This window comes from Malaya genurostris, chromosome 2, assembly GCF_030247185.1.
Source record: "Malaya genurostris strain Urasoe2022 chromosome 2, Malgen_1.1, whole genome shotgun sequence".
In the NCBI taxonomy this organism is placed as follows: Eukaryota; Metazoa; Arthropoda; class Insecta; order Diptera; family Culicidae; genus Malaya; species Malaya genurostris.
Genome location: NC_080571.1, coordinates 31,608,578 through 31,632,312, shown reverse-complemented (window position 1 = coordinate 31,632,312; position 23,735 = coordinate 31,608,578). Strand labels below are relative to the sequence as shown.

The following is a 23,735-nucleotide window of genomic DNA, read 5'->3' as shown; positions in this document are numbered from 1 at the left end:
CGAATCCCGTCGAAACACCGTTGAAGGTTCGTTGCAATCCAATGACGGCACCGTTGATTCCGTAGTTAGTACGACGTAGAGGCAATCTGAGGAGGTTGTTGTTGCGGAGAGCTCTGGAACGAACGTTGAGGTTGATTTGACTAAGAAGTGCTGGGCAATCGATATTGTTCGTCAAGACATCGGCAATCAGCATTGCACGGAACAGGTCACGACGCACTTGCAAAGTATCGAGCCCGATAAGCATTCCACGGCTTTCGTAGCTCGGCAGCTGATGAGGGTTGGTCCACGGCAATTTGCGAAGAGCGAAACGAACGAAACGTCGTTGGATTGACTCAATTCTGAGAACACCATTAACATAGTGAGGGTTCCATATCACCGAGCAGTATTCGAGTGTTGAGCGAACAAGTGAGCATTACTACCATTCTGTGATTTCGGTTGAAACGATAAACTTTTTCTCATTACCAATCGAGTTCATCTTATATAAATGAGAAATTAATCTTAATATGCACTCAAAATTTACCCTGGGGTAGTTGTCAATTTCTCAGGCGAAACGACATAACATGGGATTTCATCCAATCTTTCCTGACACAAGATCAGAGCATAGCAATTAAAGCTTCAAATCGTTTTATGCCACTTTTTGTCTTGCTGTCTAGCAACAACCAATCTCTAGCAAGCTACGTGTAGGACTAAAACGTTAGCTATAATATTTCTATATTTATAGCTTCGCGTGCTTCCAACAGCTTCGCTTTTGCATCGATTGACCAATCAGAGCGCTGCTTTCCCTTTGATATATCACTTACTCCTTCAAAACCGTTGACTATGGCAGGGAAATCCGGTATGCCGGAGATTTTTTGAAGACAAAATAGGACACTGCTAGCTATTAATCAACATTTCAATGGTATACAAATTAAAATACATGGCTAAGAACATTCAAATCAATACGTAGAAATATTTCCAATCAAATGGTGACATGATATAAATAATTGATACAAAATTAATTGAGCTGTAATTGTTCAATACCTGACCACATTTCTACGTGTATTTTTCTTGAGTTTCTAGTTTGCACCCCTATATAGAAAACAAAAATGTGTTCCACATTAAAAAATTCGAGATGACACTAAATCTCGACGTTTCATGCAATTCTATGACTTTTGGCATCAAAATTTTTTTTTCGATTTCGAAAATTGCATGTGCAATGAAGCAGGCTATACTAAATGCATTCAAGGTAACGAAGTGGTCTCACTGAGCCAATAAACAGAATACGGTGGCCAAATCCCGCGCCAGGAAGCTGTATCGCGAGTGGATGACGCAGCCAAAATGTATCGTAACGGACGACGAGACGTACAATAAAGTGAGCGACAAGGCTTAAGTTTGTTGTTAGCAAGTCACGTCTGGATGTTTTGGAGGAGAATTTCCAGAAGTACAAGATAGTTAATTTTCCAAAAATTACTTGGTGTGGTAAGCGATCTGTGGCTGCGGAAAAATCCAGTATAACGTATCCGAAAGCAAATTCAGTATAACGACCGGCAACGAAGATGGTACCGACGACACGACCTGCCACTCGTCTATCGAAACTGTATCGCAAATTTAACTACCCCTCAGTAACTGGAAATGTCAAAACGAAATCGACAGGAAAACTATTGAAACTGGCAACACAAGTTGATGAATGGTTGATTTTGAATAACAATTACCATAACCTTGGTTACTGCATATTAAAGACTAAAGAAATGTAAACAAAACGAACTGCCTCAGATGGAAGATCCTAATTTCGCAGTAAGTTGAAAGTTCTCCAGCATCATCACATGCCAGAGCGATGAATCGATTAGACTATTAGATAGAGGCTTTCGTTGAGACTGGCTGGAACTCGAACCTACAAAAAATGGCTCTTAAGAACAGCAGAATCAGGTTTCCATATTTGATTATTGTGTTGTGTACTTTTAATGCGTTGTCGGTATCACGTATCGTTTAAATATCCGTCGAAGCTTGTTAAATAGTTTAACGTAACTAGACTTAGATCTATGACAACTATCTGCTACATAAATGAGTTTTTAAAAAGTGGTGAAGTTTTCAGCCATTAAATCCGTCAGAGCGAAGCTTCACTGTCAAACTAGTAAACTGGGTAATTCTGTTACGGAATAAATAAAAATGTTCAGTACAGTCTAGCTTCGTCATATTCCATAATATCATTTCCGCCAAAAGTTTCAAACAACTGTGTGTAGTTTAGACGATACTGTTGAATGAAGGCCGGACGGTTATATTCGTTGGTTGTAAGTTTTTAAATCTATATATTCAAACTACCAGTTTTTTAATCTATATCATCAAACAACCACGACAAGTCAAGTTGAACATCGCCAATTTTTTTGCAATTTTCTAATGGTGTTTTAAAATCGTTCCTGCTCGAAACTACAAAATCAGAACAATCATTTGTTTCATTGATTTTTGTTAATGGAAAATATTTGAGATTCATTTGGTATCAGATTGATTTAATGTTTAACACCCGGCTGTGAACGTATTTCGTCGCTTTGATAACGCACAATAAAGTGAATTTTCGACTAAGACTACGGGAATCCCATTGGTATTGGAATTGTATACGAAAATTTGTCTGCATTTTCTAATTATCCAAAGCAGAACTTTCGTCGTCACGTACAAATTTATTGCTCTTTTAAGATTTCTGTTTACGAATTTATCTGTTCTATGTGCGCTACTGCTCTGACAGAGGTGGAATATCAAATAGAGTCAAAAGAGCGCAACAGTTTGGCAGCAAACGATGGAACCAGGTAATAGAATCACGTTCCCTTTCGTTGATTTCAAACCTTCCATCTCATTGCCGTTTCAACCTTCCGAGCGAACGGACGTGATTTGGATTTACTGCGAATACATTGAAAACCAGTTGTGTGTGTGATAAAGTGGTCGGACGATATTGTGTGATAGACAATAGTGCTTTTTCCTCTGAGAGGTTTTTTTTTTCGCATTATATAATAGAACAGTGCCTTATTGCGAGCGGTCGATCGAAACGGTACCGTTAGCCGATTATTGTTTCGCCGATCAAGGCCAAGTGTGAGGATTATAAACAAGCGGCCATTGTGTGAGGATTATAAATAAGTGTGCCTTTTCCTCTCGGAGGTTTTTTGCACACCATCAAAGCGGCGATACGCCGATCGACGAAGTCCAGCTTGGTGTCCCCCGTTGGATCTTAGTTAAGTACCTTTACGTCGTTTATTTTTATTTCTTTATTTGACCATTATATTTCCCCCCGAATCATTTGTTTTTGCGCGGAAGTAGTTCCGCTATGCCTATTTTAAATCCTGCCCCCCCCGCTCCCGATGTTCAAATGGAGACTTCCCTTGTCAGTAAAAAGTCCCGCATAAAGAGCTATCCTGATGGGCTCGCACTACCGGCCGGGCCTTACGCGGTCTATTTCCGGACCAAATCAAAGGAAAAAAAAACTGAATATTTTAAAAATATCGCGGGACCTGAATTCGCGATATAATACCATAAAAAGTATAGATAGAATACGGCCAGACAAGCTCAGGGTCCTGTTTACCAGCTCAAAACAGGCTAATGAGCTTGTTCAAAAGGATCCTTTTACGCTGGAGTACCGCGTCTACGTGCCAGCTTGTGAAGTCGAAATCGACGGTGTGGTCACCGATTCGAGTTTGACTTGCGAGGATATTCTTAAGTACGGGGCGGGTTGTTTTAAAGACCCCTCACTTAAGAATGTCAAGATACTGGATTGCAAGCGATTGCATTCAGTATCGATCGCCGGGGATGGAACAAAGTCTTATCCCCAATCAGACTCTTATCGTGTGACCTTCGCCGGCTCGGCATTGCCCAACTACATCCTCTTGGACCGGGTTCGTTTGCCTATTCGTTTATTTGTACCCCGGATAATGAATTGTACCAATTGCAAACAACTGGGGCATACAGCTACTCATTGCAGCAATAAGCCACGTTGTGCTAACTGTGGGGAAGCTCATGCGGACGGCTCTTGCGGTAAGGATGCTGAAAAGTGTCTCTACTGTAAGGAGGGTCCGCATGACCTCTCTGACTGTCCCGCTTACAAACTGCGAGGAGATCGGATGAAGCGTTCCCTGAAGGAACACTCCAAGCGTTCCTTTGCCGAGATGGTTAAGAGTGCCACCCCTCCTAAACAGGCAACGAATCCATATGCCTGCTTGTCAACTGACGAGAGCGATTCTGACGACCCTTTGGAAGGTCCATCTTCAGCGGTCCCTCATAGCTGTAGGAAAAGAATGAATAAATCTTCTCATAAGCTACCTAGTAAGGGTTCGAAGGTGTCTTCCGAAGGGCTTCGAAAAGTTACAGCTAACGGGAATCGGGAAAAATCACCGAAGCAAAAAGCTCCTGGTCTCGGAAAACTCAATTCCGAGATGGAATTCCCACCGCTTCCAGGGACTAAAAAATCCCCAAGCGTCCCTGAAAATTCACCAGAGAACCAACTAGGTGCTGGACTTATAAAGTTCTCTGATGTTGTGGACTGGATTTTTACAACTTTCAATATTTCAGACCCTCTTAGAAGCATTTTAATTGCTTTCATGCCAACAGTAAAAACATATTTGAAGCAGTTGACTGCAAATTGGCCCCTTCTTTCAGCGATTGTATCTTTCGATGGCTAAATCATCCACCGAGGTCACGGATCTAATCACTGTTTTACAGTGGAATTGCAGAAGTATTATCCCAAAAATAGATTCATTTAAATTTCTAGTAAACAATCTGAAATGTGACGCATTTGCATTGTGCGAAACTTGGCTAACTTCTGAAATACCCTTAAACTTTCACGATTTTAACATTATTCGTCTGGATCGAGATAATCCCTATGGAGGAGTACTTTTGGGGATCAAAAAGTGCTATTCTTTCTATCGCATTAACCTCCCCTCGATACCAGGTATTGAAGTTGTCGCATGTCATGTTACAATCAAAGGTAAGGACCTTTGCATTGCTTCCATCTACATTCCCCCAAGAGCCTCGGTTGGGCATCGGTGGCTCAGTGATATCGTAGAGCTCCTTCCTGCACCGACGTTGGTTTTAGGAGACTTTAACTCACACGGTACGGGATGGGGCTGTCTTCACGATGATAACAGATCAACTATGATCCATGATATCTGCGACAACTTCAATATGACAATCTTGAATACGGGAGAAATGACACGGATTCCTGCACCACCAGCAAGACCAAGTGCGCTGGATTTATCCCTTTGCTCGACATCGCTACGGTTGGATTGCACGTGGGAGGTAATTCCTGATCCCCACGGTAGCGATCATCTACCGATCGTAATATCAATCACCAGCGGCTCAAAACCATCGAAGACAATCAATGTTTCGTATGACCTCACACGAAATATTGATTGGAATAGCTATGCGACCTCGATATCTGAGAAACTTGAAAGAACTCAACAACTTCCTCCGGAGGAAGAGTACACGTTTTTGGCTGGCTTGATTCTCGACACCGCGACTCAAGCTCAGACGAAACGTGTACCCGGCGCGAAAACTAACATCCGTCCTCCCAACCCGTGGTGGGACAAAGAGTGCACAAATTTAAACGCGGAGAGAGCCTCCGCGTACAAAATATTCAGAAAAAATGGAACACCTGATAATTACCGGAATTACGCGGCGTTAGACGTTAAAATTAAAAACTTTTTTTTTTTTTTTTTAATAACTATTTATTGGAATATGAGTTAAAATTAAATTATTAAGATTAAAATTGGGTGTTCAGCCACAAGTGGTGACTTTTCAGCCTTATTATACAAAATTAAAAACTTAATTAGAGCTAAGAAACGCGGTTACTGGCGTCGGTTTATAGACGGCTTAACGAAAGAAACATCTATGAGTACTCTTTGGAACACAGCCCGAAGAATGCGCAATCATAACACCACGAATGAAAGCGAGGAATATTCCAACCGCTGGATATTCGATTTCGCTAAAAAAGTATGCCCAGACTCTGTTCCGGAACAGAAGATCACCCGCGCCGCGACACCAAATACAAACGAAACACCGTTTTCGATGGTAGAGCTCTCACTTGCACTCTTGTCATGTAACAATAAAGCCCCGGGATTAGACAGAATAAAATTCAACTTGTTGAAAAATCTGCCAGACCCCGCCAAAAGGCGCTTGTTGAGTTTATTCAATAAGTTCCTTGAGGACGACATTGTTCCACATGACTGGAGACAAGTGAAAGTGATCGCCATTCAAAAACCAGGAAAATCAGCCTCCGATCACAATTCGTATCGGCCGATTGCTATGCTTTCCTGTATCCGGAAATTGTTCGAAAAAATGATTCTCTTCCGTCTAGACAATTGGGTCGAAACTAATGGCTTACTTTCAGATACACAATTTGGTTTCCGCAGGGGTAAAGGAACGAACGATTGTCTTGCGTTGCTCTCAACAGAAATTCAAATGGCATTTGCTCGTAAAGAACAAATGGCGTCAGTTTTCCTTGACATTAAGGGGGCTTTTGACTCAGTTTCTATAAATATCCTATCTGAGAAGCTGCATCAGCATGGTCTTTCGCCAGTTTTGAACAACTTTTTACATAATCTATTGTCTGAGAAACACATGTATTTCGCGCATGGTGATTTGTCGACAATACGATTCAGTTACATGGGTCTTCCTCAGGGCTCATGCTTAAGCCCCCTTCTATACAATTTTTAAGTAAACGACATCGATAAATGTATCAACACATCTTGCACGCTAAGACAACTTGCCGACGACAGCGTTGTGTCTATTATAGGACCCAAAGCTGGCGATCTGCAAGGGCCGTTACAAGATACTCTTGTCAACTTATCCACATGGGCTCTTCAAATGGGTATCGAATTCTCTACGGAGAAAACTGAGCTGGTTGTATTTTCGAGAAAGCGAGAACCAGCACAATTACAGCTTCAACTAGGGGGTGAAACCATAGCTCAGGTCTTCACATTTAAATATCTCGGGGTCTGGTTCGACTCCAAAGGCACCTGGGGATGTCACATTAGGTATCTGAAAAGAAAATGCCAACAAAGAATCAACTTTCTTCGTACAATAACCGGGTCGTGGTGGGGTGCCCATCCAGGAGACCTGATCAGGCTGTACCAAACAACGATATTGTCCGTGATGGAATACGGATGCTTTGGCTTCCGATCCGCGGCGAACACTCATTTCATCATGCTGGAAAGAATTCAGTATCGTTGTTTGCGTATTGCCTTAGGTTGCATGCAATCGACTCATACGATGAGCCTCGAAGTGCTGGCGGGTGTTCTCCCATTGAAAAACTGGTTCTGGGATCTCTCATATCGTTTGCTCATTCGATGCGACATTTTGAATCCTCTGGTGATTGAAAATTTCGAAAGGTTAGTTGAGCTTAATTCTCAAACCCGTTTTATGTCCTTGTATTTTGATTACATGGCTCAGAATATTAATCCTTCTTTGTTTGTTTCCAACCGTGCTCATTTCTTGGATACTTCTGATTCTACTGTGTTTTTCGACACATCCATGAGAGAAGAAATTCGTGGAATTCCGGCTCACGTGCGCCCTCAAGTGGCCCCAAATATTTTTTATAATAAATTTAGAACAGTCAACTGTGAAAAGGTGTTTTACACTGACGGATCAAACATCAACGAGTCCACAGGCTTCGGCATCTTCAATCAAAACATCACCGCTTCTTACAAACTCAGTGATCCGGCTTCAGTTTACGTCGCAGAATTAGCTGCTATTCAGTACACCCTCGAGATCATTGAAACGTTGCCCAAAGACCATTACTTCATTGTCACGGACAGTCTAAGCTCAATAGAAGCTCTCCGAGCAATGAAGCCAGGAAAGTATCCCCCTTATTTCCTGGGGAAAATACGGGAACATTTGAGTACTTTATCTGAACGGTCTTATTTAATATCCTTAGTCTGGGTCCCATCGCATTGTTCCATTCCAGGCAATGAACAGGCAGACTCATTGGCTAAAGTGGGCGCATTAGAAGGTGATATTTATGAAAGACCAATCTGCTTCAATGAATTTTTCAGTATCTCTCGTCAGAAAACTCTCGAAAGTTGGCAAACTTCATGGAGCAATGACGAACTGGGACGATGGCTACACTCCATTATCCCTAAGGTATCGACGAAACCTTGGTTCAAGGGGATGAACGTGAGTCGTGATTTCATTCGCGTTATGTCACGACTCATGTCAAATCACTATACATTCAACGCACATCTCCGGCGTATCGGGAGCGTGGAGAACGGGCTCTGCACCTGTGGCGACGGTTATCAGGACATCGAGCATGTCGTGTGGTCGTGCGTAGAGTATCGCGACGCCAGGTCGAAGCTACTGGAATCCCTCAGGGCCCGAGGTAGACCGCCTGAGGTTCCGGTTCGGGATGTGTTGGCGAGTCGGGATAGTTCATATATGCTTCTCATATACCAGTTTCTCAAACACATTAATATACAAGTGTAATCTGTTACATCTGGCTTAGAAAGTTCCTCCTATTTATCGACGTTGTTTCAACTGTGGCTAAGAATTATTTCTCAACTGCAGGTTCGACACTAACTTCCGCCGATTATCCCGATTCCTCATCTGTCCACCATCTTCATCGGAACTAACAAGATCTTTTTGCTGTCACTAACCTTCGCTTCCCCCCTCCCCGTCTCTTCACCATCTCGATGTCAACTAATTAGATCTCTGTCGTTTTAGTCATTTCATTCCCATATCCCCTTTTTACTCCGTTTTCCGCAATATTTACTTCGCTATATTTTTTTTTTCATTTTCTTCTGTAACAACACCATCATCGCCCACGGAAACTTATCAACAGCATGCGGGCCACCCGCCGGGTATTCGTAACCTGGGGGTGTTTCCCGCGGATCCACACGGACCGAAGAATGCGGCCAACATGAATATTCACCAACGCCATATGGAAGACTCTCATGAAATATTCAATTCACCGGCCGATCACCACATGAAGGCTGGATCTGCCAAAGTCAACCACTGCGACCCAAATATGACATTACTTAATGATACAACCCTAGTTTTAAGTTAGTCGTAAATTTTAAATTAGTAAAAGCCCTTGGCATCTTAGAGCTTAAGCAGTGTGCCTTAAACATTATATTCTTGAATAAAAAAAAAAAAAAAACCTTCCATCTCCCCCGTGACGGCACGATTCCGACCGACTCGGGTCGAAAACCGAATCCTCGCTTTCCATTCACGATTCAAAGGTTGACTGGAGTTTTTTTTTACTTTTTTTGGTTTAAATTCTTTGGCTTCGTTAAGAATTTCGGCGCACGAAAAAACAATCATCGACGATGTACCGATTGTACCGAACCCTTTGGGGAATTCTTTCCGGTTGAATGTTTCATCATAAAAATGTTCGATGAATGGGATATACAAAGTGTGCTAGGGTATCAATTTATTTTCTGTATTACAAATTGGAGCACGACATGCTCTACCGACTGTTTTGCTAGGCAAGATATGTTTTTTCTCTTCTTTAATGGAGCTTTCCCAGGATGTGCCTTTCCGTGTTCAGAGCTTCAATGAAAAACATGGCCTACTAAAAAGAGGAAACTACTCAGAAAGACATTTACCACGTAAAAGAACAATAAACGGATTACTGCAACCTTATTTCTCATTGGAAAACCTTCGCAATGCGTTTATCGAAAAGCAAATATGGCATTTTTCCAACGAAGTTCGTCTGTTAACGATCCGTGCTGACCTGTCACGGTTCAAACTATCCGCACTTGTCGAAGAGTCCAAGTGAAAAACTATTATCGAAAAAGCTATTAGCCAGACAATACCATTTTGTTTTTTTTTTCTTCTACATCTGTCATCATCGGCTATGATTCAAATCGAATTAAATCCAAGCAAGCGAAGCACACTCTATAGATTCGAAGTGAGTCAGTTCGGCAGGTGAAGGAAACCTCAAGACAATCATATCGGCACCCCATCGAAAAAATTACATCGAAACGATGAGACAATCGACACAACACACCGGGAAGGTTTTTTTTTTGTTTGTTTCAGACACGGGGGTTTGCACGCTGTTTTTTTGTTGATGAAAGCTTATAGCACTAATCATACCTGTTTGAGTACTAGAATCAAAAAACGTACTAGTAGTTTCCACTGTCATGGTGCTGACGGTACCGTCGATGATCTGGGCACTGGAATCCCGTCGGCCGCGGTAACTGAAAAATAACGATTAAAATTAAATTCATGTTTCCCAGCCGAACAACATAAATCGCAAAATCCACCTACCGGCAGGTGTCGTCACTTTGCGAGCTTTGACGACGAAAGTTGCGGCAACGAATCATCTCTTCGGTGGTGCTCTGGCGGCGAAAGCCACGTGCTATCAGGATTTCCTCCGTCGTCGACTGGCGGCGAATCGAAGGCCGTGCCGTGCTTTCCACCGGCAGTGGCGGTGGCCTTGCGCACGGACTTGCATCTCTACGAGTGACAGAGAAAGAGCAGAAAATCAGGATAAAAGCTGTTTTTCGAGTGCAAGCTTCCGAAAGCTCTTACCTGGACGAACAACAACTGCTCGATTCCGGCGAACGGGGCTGCCGAGCAGCGGATGATGATTGTCTTCGTAGGCGTCGGCTGCGACGAGGACTGCCCTCACGTTCGTGGCTACGATCCGGCGAAAGGTGCGTACGGGAATCACGGCGACCACTGGAAGATAGATTTTGATTGATTACTTGATTCGGTCCTAACCAACACGGGAAACACGTTCCTACCCAACTGTCAGATGCTACAATTGTACGTCATTGATTTTTTTGCACACCGAAAATCTGGCCTACTTGATTCGAATATTTCATTTTCGTTTGGTCATGAAGTTTTCCAAAATTTTAATTCGTAACGCCAAACATGACAAATTTTCCCAATTTCATATCATCTGAATGAATAGACAACTTGGGCTCACAAATGATGATGCGAACAAATGTTTCGGGTTCTATAAATTCGGATACCTTCTGCCAATTAAAATCTAATAGTCAGTCTCGTCACGAAGAAACGCGACCGGCCTTCAAGTAAAACATTCTGAATTGTCATTGATGACGCAAACGTGTAGGACACGGAGAGCGCTTTATTACTAAAGGAACGGAACACGAGTGACGTTTTCTACCCAGTCTGACAAGCTGAAAAAGGTTGCGTCATTGTGAAATTGTTTTTTTTTATCTTGATGCACAGTTAACCCTTTCCAATTTTTTTCTCAGCTTCTGCGTTGCTCCCACAGTGGTGTAGTGATGCCTTTAATATTACCGGTTCAATGAGAAATTGGGAAAATTTCTATTTCAGAGTTTTTTTATATGCCACCACCACCGCAATTCGAGATCCGACGTAACCGAAATGAATTTATTTTATCGTCAACTAATTTATAAAGGGTGATTTTGATGCTGGTATCCTTTTGGCATCACTGTTTTTGACAGATCGTGTCTTGTGTCATTGTCAAACTTGTTCAGTTTGGTCTATAATTTAATCATAATTCGACTTACGAACGAGCAACGCTTGCAAGTTATTGAATTTTACTAAGGCTGTGAACCATTTTGCGGTTAATTTTGCCTTTTGGTTGAAATCTGACACTCGAACGGTTATTTTGATGTTGTCAAAAATAACCCTGCTCGAGAGCATGGTTATTTTTGACAGACCGATGGTTATTTTCCTACACTGAAAAAAATCTTGCAATGAAAATTCTAATATTAATTCTTTAGTTGAAATTATTTCCAGGGGAAAATAGACCCAAATAACTTTCCATCCGTCAAACTTTGAAATGGGCCGCAGTTTTAGTTTTAACTACTCGACACAAAATAACCACTCAAGTGTCAGATTTCAACCAAAAGTAAAAATCACCGCGAAATGGTTCACAGCCTAAGATAAACGTTTTTATCGAAGGATCGTGCTCAGCGATGAAACTCATTTCTGGTTGAATGGATACGTCAACAAGCAAAATTTTCGCATCTGGAGTGAAGATCAGCCAGAAACCAAAGCATCCCAAAAAAGGCGGGTGGGTAATGTCAGAGACATAACTGGATGTCGTGAATACGAAAACAACTGACATGCTCCTTAACACTTCCGAATATCAATTGTATGAATTATGCACGCATTCCCCTTTTTCACATTTTTCGCAAAAACAAAGAAAGCTTCACTTGATCTCGATTACTGTGAATTTCACACAGCGAAAAGTGCACAAATCTAAGCAAACTATTCTTGATTTGCAGTAAACTGAGGATATTTCCCTACGATTTGCAAACAACAAATCCTAATAGTTCTTTAGAAAACTTTTAGAGCCATTAGAACGGCTGATATTGTGCAATGCTCTCCACCGTTGTTTTTTTCCCAATGCTAATGACTGGCAGCTGTGACGTAATCGCTCTTGTCGAAAGCGTGCAGACGACACAAAACACATCTGCTCGCAGTGGCGATACAATCCAAACTGATTCAAGTTTTGTTGAGAGGCTTGTTTCTACCTGATTTCGTTTGTAGCTTTTTCACTAATGGGCGGTCCTAACGGCTATAAAAATAGCCGCATACAGAATTTTATTGTCGATTATTTCATTTCGGATTTGCATAATTTATTGAAAGAAACTATCAATATGCTGTAGGGATTCGTTTCCAGCATTCAGAAGAGTCAAATTGCGTAATTCTCTACGACATTAAACTCTAAAACATTTTTTGCAAAAAAAGGCTTCACTTGATCTCGATTACTGTGAATTTCACACAGCGAAAAGTGCACAAATCTAAGCAAACTGTTCTTGATTTGCAGTAAACTGAGGATATTTCCCTACGATTTGCGAACAACAAATCCTAATAGTTCTTTAGAAAACTTTTAGAGCCATTAGAACGGCTGATATTGTGCAATGCTCTCCACCGTTGTTTTTTTCCCAATGCTAATGACTGGCAGCTGTGACGTAATCGCTCTTGTCGAAAGCGTGCAGACGACACAAAACACATCTGCTCGCAGTGGTGATTGAATCCAAACTGATTGAATTTTTGTTAAGAGATTTCCTTTTATGTGATTTCGTTTGTAGCTTTTTCACTAATGGGCGGTCCTAACGGCTATAAAAATAGCCGCATACAGAATTTTATTGTCGATTATTTCATTTCGGATTTGCATAATTTATTGAAAGAAATTATCAATATGCTGTAGGGATTCGGTTCTAGCATTCACAAGGACCAAATTGAGGAACTCAATTTGGTCCGTCGCTGCTGGTTGATGATTCCACTCCCACGACGTCTGCTTCCATCGAACGCACGAAAAGAAATGATCGATTTTTGACCACGGTTCCCCTTTTATACGCATTCAGTTGAAGATATGTGCCTGACTACCTCAAAATCGTCGTCCTTGCGCGAAAAACCCAAGCGAAAGTAAGGTGTTTTCCGCGTTGTTTTCAAATTTTAAGAAAACTTAATTTTTGAGTTGTTTGTGGTTATCGCACACTGTTCAAAATATTATCCTGAATTCCTGATCATATTTTTGATGAAATGGTGAAAGAATTATGTTGCTACCATTAATACAAGTCGAGATATTCACGATTAAGTTCTGCCCATTCTTCCATATGGCTAATTTTGAAAAGGCGCCCCATAGTAAAGTAAGTCGTATTCACGACAAAAGTCACTGTTTGGTGTGGATTATGGGCCGGTGGCATCACTTCTTTAAAGCGCAAGCGCTACCGTGTGATGATTGACGATTTTTTTTGCCCAAAATGGAAGAATTGGACATGCTTGAAATGTGGTTTCAACAAGACGGCGCCACTTCCCACATTGCACGCAAAACAATGACCGAATTGAGAGCCGTGTTTGGTTTATCTCACGTTATGGTGTCTTTGAGTTGAGATATTGCTGTTGGCTTAATTGCACACTTTGAAAAAATCCTGTGATATGATATCTTGTTAGATGCACATAAATGAAGCGCAAATTTACGTGGAAGAATATTTAATATTTTGTCTAAAATTCTATGACATGAAATTCATTCAAATAAAAAAAAATGAATACTGGATAGCGACCACCGCGACTTGAACCGAGAATCATTTGACAAATTAGGTCTTTATGAATTACATCGTTTGAAGGATTAAGTCTCCTGTAAAGTTCAAATTTTTTTTTGTGTGTGGATTTCAAATAGTCCCACAAAAAAATTCTGGTGACGTCAAATCGGGTGATCTCGGAGGCCAGTCATAATCATCGTTTTTCGATATGACTCATCCGGGTAACAATGATCTTAACAAATCGATTGTTAGTCGAGTTTTATGGCATGTTGCACCGTCCTGTTGAAACCAGGTGCCATCCAAACCATTTTCACGACCAATGGGCATCACAAAATCATCTATCATGACTCAATAATGATCGCCATTAACAGTTTTCGTTGCTCCATCATCGTTAGTATTAGAAGATGGTTAAATGAATCGAATTTCATTATACCGGTCACCAGTTTCCAGTTCCGGAAGTACCGAGAATAGAGGTTAAAATCTTTGAAATAAAGCTCATATAATGTCTCGTAGATGACTGAATCGATTTCCACCAACTTATACCGTTTTCGTTTTTAAACCTGACTCTGACTCCGAGTAAAACGAACACGTGGTGCGCGCCCTAAACAACAACTCATAAAAAAAACCTGTTTTAGTGGTGTAATGATGCCTTTCTCATATCAATCATACTATTCTATAAAATACTGTGGTATTCTTCAAAATAATTTTCTTCGATTCTTGAAAGAATAACCGAAATCGGTTTGTTTGGCCGTCTACTGATAGAAACTATCAATTGGAGAAGACTTGAGGTCGATTTTTCACGGCTTTTCACCCTTTTCAGTGATGCTATAACATTTTTAACACCTTTTACCCTATATTTCCGGATCCGAAAAACGGATTCGGATGAAATTTAAGCATTCCGTATGAGATCACATGACCTTTCATTTGAACCTAAGTTTGTGAAAATCGGTCGCGCCTTTTATAAGAAAAGCTAGAAAACATTTTTTTCATTTTTTTGCACATTCTACCCCATAACTCTGGAACCGGAAGTCGGATCAAAATGAAATTCAGGAAATTTAGTATAGGACCTAAAATGCTTTCATTTGAATTCAAGTTTGTGAAAATCGGTTTAGCCATCCCCAAAAAAAGTTGGTGCACTTATTTTTTCAATTTTTTGCACATTTTACCCCACAATTCCGGAACCGGGAGTCGGATCCCAATAATATTCAGGAATTTTGTATGGGATCACAAGACTTCATTTGAATCTAAGTTTGTTAAAATCGATTCAGCCAAAACAACGTTACGTACACACACACCCACACACACCCACACACACATAGACACACAGACTAACACACACACACACACATACACACACACACACACATACATACACACACATACATACACATTTTGTGTACTTGACGAACTGAGTCGAATGGTATATGACACTCGGTTCAAAAGTCGGTTTTCACAGTGATTGCATAACCTTTCTATATGAGAAAGGCAAAAAGAAAAAATAAACAAACTCGCATGGATGTCGTAGTGAGACCCGAGAAAATTTCCAGAGCGAAACTACGCGATTGGAGTCCGATCTACATATCAAAAGTTGTTTGGGCGACTCTGGGTCAGCTCTCGGGCTGCTCTGAACAATAAACGAAAACGGTATTAGAGTGCAAAGAGTTATGCTATTATGCAAAAGAAATCTTTAAAACTGATTCCTAAACTTTTTTAATTCGAAGTCTTTTGATAAATCTCGCTATTGTATATAGGAGATAATTAATAATATGAGAAATGCATCATCACACCACTAGATGGATTAAAACAGGTTTGTTGTTTGGTTTTTATGATATTCTAAAATTTTCTTCGAGTCAAGTCATTTGGAAGCATCCTTGTTTTTTTTACTGTACAATTTCTGTATTAATTATATCAATTAGTCACTACAGTGCCAGTTACAGTCATTTTTATAACTTTTGTATCATATTTGTGTGATTTCATGCAATTTTAGAAAAAAATCCAGTCATTTCTGTATTATTTCCCATATTATTTATGTGACGTTATCTTTCCGTCTATTTCTGTTATTCTTGTGTCTATATTTCTTCCGTTGTCGGGTCATTTTTGTGACAATTTCGTATTTCGTCATTTTCTATTTCATAGAAGTACCATCTGGCGACACAAATTACCAAAAAGAATTAGATTTGGTGTTCCAACGGTTCTTTGAAATTAGCTGTCTTACTCATTTTTAATCTTAACACATTCAACCACCTTCATTTGGCTTCGATATGATTATTTTTCCTTTTATTCATTTGTCTTTCGAATCAAGACATTTTACTGTTATGGAAAATGGGAATCGACATCAATACGATTCAAAATATATTCGACCATTTTGTTACAAATAACTAACTTAACACTGATAATATTCCAGATTGAAATTAGCATTGTACCGCCAATTCGGATTAATAGTATTGGAATCCAAAGCCCTTCCTTAATCACAAATGCAGCATTTTCTTCACTTTTATTTGGCGTCTTCGATTGATGGCAAACCTAACCCAGTTTCCACTCTAACTGCTGTCAAAGCGTTTGTTTGAAGCCACACAATTAGGAAGATACCTGTAAAATTCCATTGAATCAGCTGAAACAATAAGCATCCATAGAAATAGCAGAATTTTACCTGCTATTTGAAAATTACATGGCCTGAAAATCAATGAATAACGAACAAAAATAATTGCTAACGACTGGGATTTGTACCAAGATTCATTTGATCATAAAGAGCAGATAAACGGTCGTATATCCAATGAGCCACAGAAGCACATATCTTCTGGTCAAGTAAATGGTATATATGGGAAGATGGGGTAAAACGCACCTCCGAGGCATAATGCACATTTTGCTTTTCTCAAAAGCTATCATTTTTTTCACTGAAATTTTAATGAAACCGAAAGTCCGCCATAACAACAGATTACAATAAAATTTTGGTAGCGATGCACAGTGGTTTGAATCGATAAAAACGTGAACTTAATTCTCTAGCTGCTGAACCGTTGATCCAATATACATAGTTGCTTTGGAGAACTCATCCACAAAAATATACCTCGTGATTTGATCATAATAAAAAATGTGCAAAGCCTACTACGATAAAAGTTCATTTCAACAATTTTATTGCCATAAGAGATAGAAAAATGATGTCTTTTACAAAGTTTTAGAACTTCTAACGAGAAAAAACTTTGCCGAAGAAGCTAAAGGTCTAACGCATATAGTTTCGGATATATGAAACATTTTCTTTTGAAACCACTTAAAATCAATTTTTTGTACATAACTTTTTTCACAATTATTTTCAGTGTCTACTATGTTCGAGACAATTACTAAAAATGTAAAATTACACATTTTTAGTTGAAGACTGTGCACGGTTTGACTTTTTCCCTAAAAAGTTATTTAACATTTAAACTTTTGTATACACTAACTTTAACTACTAATAGAAAGCAGGGTCGCAGACCAAATGGCACATACATATACTTTTTGGGAAGTTTAAATCAAGTAATATAAAGTTACGAAGTGTGTAGTGTGGCCTTTTCAAAATGAGTGAATGAGAGTACAAAATATAGAGTGCTTTTTTGACCATTTTGTTTGGAAAAACGTACATTAATAAAATTGTTTATCTTCATATCACGCGATATTTGTGATATCGACCGAGTGACCTTTAGGCAAAAACTTTTGCAAGAAATTGCAGTCCGGGTATAAAAAATAGAACATTCGTTTTTTTTTTTACTAAAACTATTTTTGGTTTATTAAAAAGAGCTTTGCAGGAAATGTTAGAACATTGAAATCGGTCGTTAGTGTGGCTTTGGTGCAATGATGTAATGATTGAATATAATTTAATGATGCATTCTTGTATGCAATTGATCGAACTAAAGAAGCATGTTAACGTACTCATTAAACTTCGACAAGTTTTACTTATTCTTTTAATAGAATATTCCTTATCCGTTCTTTAAATTCCAATTCAATTCATTTCAAGGATGATATCTTACACCATTACCAGTACGCCCAAAAACATCGTTTAAATTTAAGTCTTCTGAGATTAATTTTTATGTGTTGAAATGTGTAAGTGTAGCCTGCTTGAAAGGCTGAATCCTTTTTGTAAAATCATGTCGTTCTACGAAATACGTTCTAATGAATTAAACCAAACACTGAAAAAAATAATGAAATTCACACGATTTCTAAATATATAGTACTATGAAATGGACATCAGTTGAATAAAAAAAATTATTCAAAACCATCCTCGATGTAAAACTAAATTGGAATACATTAACTTCAATGAATATGACCGTTTATTTATATTGACGCTTTGTTTTACTTTTAATGTAAATTGAAAACTGAAGCACAGTGAAGTAACTTTATATTAAATTTCCTGCTCTAAGAATGCAATGTTGGTGTTGGTGAGAGCAGCGCTGCATATTATTTTTAAGAACACAAAAGAGTTGTTTGATAATACAAATGCTGGAGCATTCGGTCGATGATAATATTACAATAAAATGCGTGAGTGGTTCAACGTTACATACGTTACATTCCAATGTTTTAACATTTCCTGCAAAGCTCTTTTTAATAAACCAAAAATAGTCGTTTTAGTAAAAAAAAAAGTGTTAAAACGAATGTTCTATTTTTTATACCTGGACTGCAATTTCTTGCAAAACTTTTTGCCTAAAGGTCACTCGGTCGATATCACAAATAACGCGTGATATTTAGATAAACAATTTTATTTATGTACGTTTTTCCTAAGAAAATGGTCAAAAAAGCACTCTATATTTTGTTGTCTCATTCACTCAATTTAAAAAGTTCACGCCACACACTTCGTAACTTCATATTACTTGATTTAAACTTCCCAAAAAGTATATGTATGTGCCATTTGGTCTGCGACCCTGCTTTCTATTAGTAGTTAAAGTTAGTGTACTGCTCGGCTGCTCGGCCATCCATGGAAGTTGACCATCAATGTTAACTTCCCTCTCTGAGCAGCCTAGATAGCCGTGTAGTGTCGGTAGCGGTTTCCCAACTGCTAAGAATAACGCTACGGTCCACCTGTACCGGTGGTATAAGTCCACCAAACAGGTAAGCCGTGTGGCATCCGGCGGAATTATTTTTTACCAAGAATTGATCCACTGGTTTCCTATTCCATGTCGTAAAAGGCCACAAAAATAGGAACTCCTAAGTCAAGGTGTATTTCCGTGCCGATGGCTGAATGGCTGCAGGAGGTTAAACATTGCAGTCGTGAACGGAATATCTTGGGTTTTTCCCTTACTGGATACACGCAATGCTTAGCAATCAACTTCTTTGATCATCGCTTCGGTAGGCCAGAGATTAGAAAGCTGAGTGTCTGTGGGTGTCCTCAAGGTGGTGTACTATCCCCACTTTTATGGAACCTAGTCGCTGATGGTTTGTTAAGGAAACTTTATAACCTTGGATTTCCGACTTATGGTTTTGCCGACGATTATCATATATTGATGACCGGTATAAGCATTAACACTCTCTTTGATTTAATGCAGCAAGCCCTGCGATCTGTTGAACAATGGTGTTGTCAGGTTTGGATTATCTGTAAATCCGGGCAAAACATCAATGGTGCTTTTCACTCATCGTAGGATAATTACAGGAGCTCGTCCGTTGCAGTTCTTTGGTTCAGGGGTCACTGTGGTCGATCAAGTTAAATACGTCGGGGTTATTCTTGACTCAAAACTGAATTGGTCTGCTCACATTGATTTCAGGATTAAAAGAGCTTGCATGGCTTTCGGCCAATGCAGACGAGCTTTTGGAAAATCATGGGGACTCAAACCCAGATATATTCATTGGATCTACACAACTATCGTTAGACCAATTTTAGCATATGGATGTCTTGTATGGTGGCAGAAAGGAGAAGTCGCGACAGTTCAGTCAAAGCTAAATCATCTCCAAAGGATGGTCCTAATGGCGATGACAGGAGCATTCACGACAACTCCTTCTGCTGCTCTAGAGGCGCTACTGTGCATTAAACCACTACATGTGTTCCTAAAACAAGAAGCATTATCTTGTGCATACCGTCTTAGGGTTACAGGGCTTTGGAACAGTAACCCATTAGAATATGCTACCAGTCACACTCGCTTGTGGTCTCAAATGTTTCCGTGGGATGAGTATTTACTCGCTCCTAGTGACCTAACTCTCACAAGCAGTTTTCCTTTTAAAACATTCAATGTGAGCTATCCTCTTCGTTAGGAATGATTGTCTGGTTGTCTGGAACGACAACTTGATGAACACATAGTTTGTTTTACGGACGGTTCTCTGTTGAATGGTCGTGCTGGTGCTGGTATCTACTGTCGTGAAATAGGCTGGAGCAGTCTCATTCACTTGGTAGATGCTGTACTGTGTTCCAAGCAGAAATCTACGCAATTCTGTGTGGAGTACAATCGGCACTTCAGCAGAGGATCTGTGGTAAACGTATTTATTTTTGTTCCGACAGTCAGGCAGCCTTAAAAGCACTCAGTTCGAATGACTCACGGTCGAATCAAGTGATCGCATGTCGAACTCAAATTGAAGACCTCAGCATTTCAAATGCTGTTTACTTCATATGGGTACCCGGCCATTCTGGTATTACTGGAAATGAATGGGCTGATGAGTTGGCTAGAGCTGGTGCAACGAATGATTTCGTTGGTCCTGAACCAGCTTTACCACTTTCAGCTAGTTGGATAAAGCACAAGATACGTTCTTGGGCTGCATCCAAACATGCCAGCTACTGGCGCAGCTTGCAAACTTGCGCTCAGACAAAAGCATTTCTACCAGATTTAAATCTGAAAATGTCAAAGTGTCTACTGCATTTCTCCAAGTATCATTGAAGTATTCTGGTCAGAGCTCTGACTGGACATTGCAAACTCAATTATCACATGGCTACTATTCAACGTGCTGAGTATTATTCGTGTGATTTGTGTGAATGCGATTATGGTACTTCATATCATCTGATATGTAACTGTCCCGCATTGACGCAGCTACGTATCCGGGTTTTTGGTTCTCCATACATGGTTGAGTCTGTGTATGCGGAGCTAAAATTGAAGGATATTCTTTCGTTTCTCACCCAATGTGGTAAGGAGCTATAGTCAGAAGGGTTCATCGTTCTTCCTGGAGTGAATGAATCCCTTCTGTATTCACCTTAAATAGGGTTTGGCAGATTGTTTGGCATCCTCTGAGGGGTACCGAATTTACTTCTTCTCGTACATACTGCGAGTCGTTCTGCATTCTTCCGGGAGTGCAGAATGGTGTCGCTTTTGTAAGATCTCTAAATCCTCTCGGGGGTTGGAGGTTTTATTAACAGCAGACTGTTCGGGACCTCGTAGAGGTTCAGAATTTCCTTCTGCTTCCACTAAATGTGATCCTCAGCAGATTGTTCAGCATCCCTTAGGGGTGCAGAATTTACTTCTGCTTTTATGTGTTTTTGTGTCGTCAATTTTTCCCATCCTCCTAGTCCAACCCTTACCATTTCCTTTCAATCCTTCCCTCTTATATATCGGGAAAATGATGCTAAAAACAAATTGATGGCAAGGCACAAATCTCCAAATATCAAGGGGAACGTGCCATTTGAGCCAATTTGTTCTGATTCCTGATAGTGTATGCAAAAGTTTAAATATTAAATAACTTTTTAGGGAAAAAGTCAAACCGTGCACAGTCTTCAACTAAAAATGTGTAATTTTACATTTTTAGTAATTGTCTCGAACATAGTAGACACTGAAAATAATTGTGAAAAAAGTTATGTACAAAAAAATTGATTTTAAGTGGTTTCAAAAGAAAATGCTTCATATATCCGAAACTAGTATCGTAGTAGGCTTTGCACATTTTTTATTGTGATCAAATCACGAGGTATATTTTTGTGAATGAGTTCTCCAAAGAAACTATGTATATCGAATCAACGGTTTAGCAGCTAGAGAATTAAGTTCACGTTTTTGTCGATTCAAACCACTGTGCGATGGTCTAATCATATCTGGAAAAATAAAAATAAAACAATTATGTATCTGTTATAAATAATTTTTTATGTTCGTTCCATAGCAATTTTCTAGGGTGAGGAAGACGATTTTAATTATGTAACCAGTGAACTTCTTCGCCAATCATTCGGGATTGTAAAATTAGTTCTAATACAGACGATGTATTTGCAATTTAATAGAAAAATCGTTAAATTTATCGTCTCATATTTTTAGGGGCACAACGACCCAAATTGTGTGAGGCAAAATGCTCAAGAATTCGCTCACAACAATTATCCATTTAATCAATTTAATGAATAACAGTGAAAAATCTTCCACCTGACAAATATTTCGTCAACGAAAAGTCTAAAGCTTTCTTTTAATAAGAACAAGAAGCTTTATGAGGGTGCAGATTGCCCCGTGGTTGTCATGAGCTTCAATCCGTTGTTTTGATGGATGTTTACCCGTTGTTTAAGATCATCCTGCCTCTATGTTCAAATAATCGTCATTTCGCGTAATTTAGAATGTATGTTTTTCATGCTTTCCACGATCAGGCGTCATGCCCCGCATATATTTCAATAAACAATTTTTAAGGGTTCTGGGAAAAAAGATATTTCATGGATTTTTCAAGGCATTCAGCGAGTATTTGTACGAAATTTTGAGAAATAATGATTACGGAAGTAAGTCATGCTTGAAACACTTCCGTGTTATTCTCTATAGTTAAGATATTGTTAGCTACATTTCCTTAGGGGGTGCATTTTACCCCATCTACTCCTATAAATTCACACAATCGTATTGATTAGTCGTGTGACAACGGTAAGTGAAAATTACGTGCTAGACATGTAAATCGCAATCAGTCATGATGGAAAATACAGTTGATGTGCAGAAAAATGAATTTTATATATTGTAAAATTCACGCTGCATAGAAAATTTATAGGAAACAAACATAATACTAATAGGTGGATTAACTTTCGTATAATTTATGTTACATTTAATGGAAAAAAATACGTCTAAGAAAGATTCCTGTCTTTACAGTTTAAGTCAGCATTGAGATTCCGTTATATATTTAATTTTCAGATATGTTCACTGTGCAGATTCGAGCGAGGTATTAACGTCTTTGTATTTTCAGTCCGTTTCGAATCTGATTCTTATATCGGATTTGCTTAGTTTCGTGAAAAAGTGTTCGTTTGTTGAAGGTACCCTGGGTTTCAGTTTAAGTTTTCTCAAGCGAAAACGACATTAAATAAACAACACTTTTCCAACAAACGAAGTGTAGGTAACTATGGCATCTATGAGTATATTTTCCACTGTTGGAAATTCCAAGGCTAACTAGATTAGAACAAACTCTTCGAAATTGATCTTGGACCCTCTTCAGTACTGAAATTCTGATTCAGAATCTTTTTAATTTCCAGAATTAAGATATAAATTTCAGTCGTCTAGAATCCAAGTCTTCTGGAACTTAAACCGAATTTAAGATCTCAATTCTGAGTCCGAATTTTTAAAACCAAAATCTGGAACTGAGATTTGGCTCTTGATTCTAGACCTAGACTGTCGAGCTCAATGCCGGAAATGAGTACTGGCCTTGGATCTGAATTCTTAAACTGAATTCTGAAACTGAAATTAAGATTCAGACAAGAATCCATTCAAAAAAAATCTGTTTGGAATTTAGAATTCAGTTTCAGAATTCTGAACCTGATGTTCTGGAACTTCAGACCGAAATCCAGGACCATAATTCAGATCCTCAATTCATTTGTATTTGTAGAATTTGATTCTATCAGAGTTCAGGTCTGCAATTTGATTTAAAAATTTGGTTCCACAATTCTGGAAGAGTAATTGAATTCAGAAACTAGATCCTGAA

The 23,735-nt window shown here is 39.3% G+C and overlaps 1 protein-coding gene across 7 annotated transcripts in view; it reads right to left on the bottom strand.

The window, feature by feature from the left end:
* Positions 1-23,735, bottom strand: part of LOC131432644 (uncharacterized) — a 638,754-nt gene that overhangs the window by 279,982 nt on the left and 335,037 nt on the right. For 6 of the 7 annotated variants that reach the window (XM_058599051.1, XM_058599052.1, XM_058599054.1 and 3 more), the window contains 3 exons: positions 10,483-10,632; positions 10,219-10,407; positions 10,045-10,148 (listed from right to left, as the gene is read on the bottom strand). In XM_058599051.1, coding sequence (XP_058455034.1) covers positions 10,045-10,148; positions 10,219-10,407; positions 10,483-10,632 — 443 coding nt within the window. The remainder of the gene's footprint in view (positions 1-10,044; positions 10,149-10,218; positions 10,408-10,482; positions 10,633-23,735) is intronic. The other variant, XM_058599053.1, reaches the window with a different exon arrangement.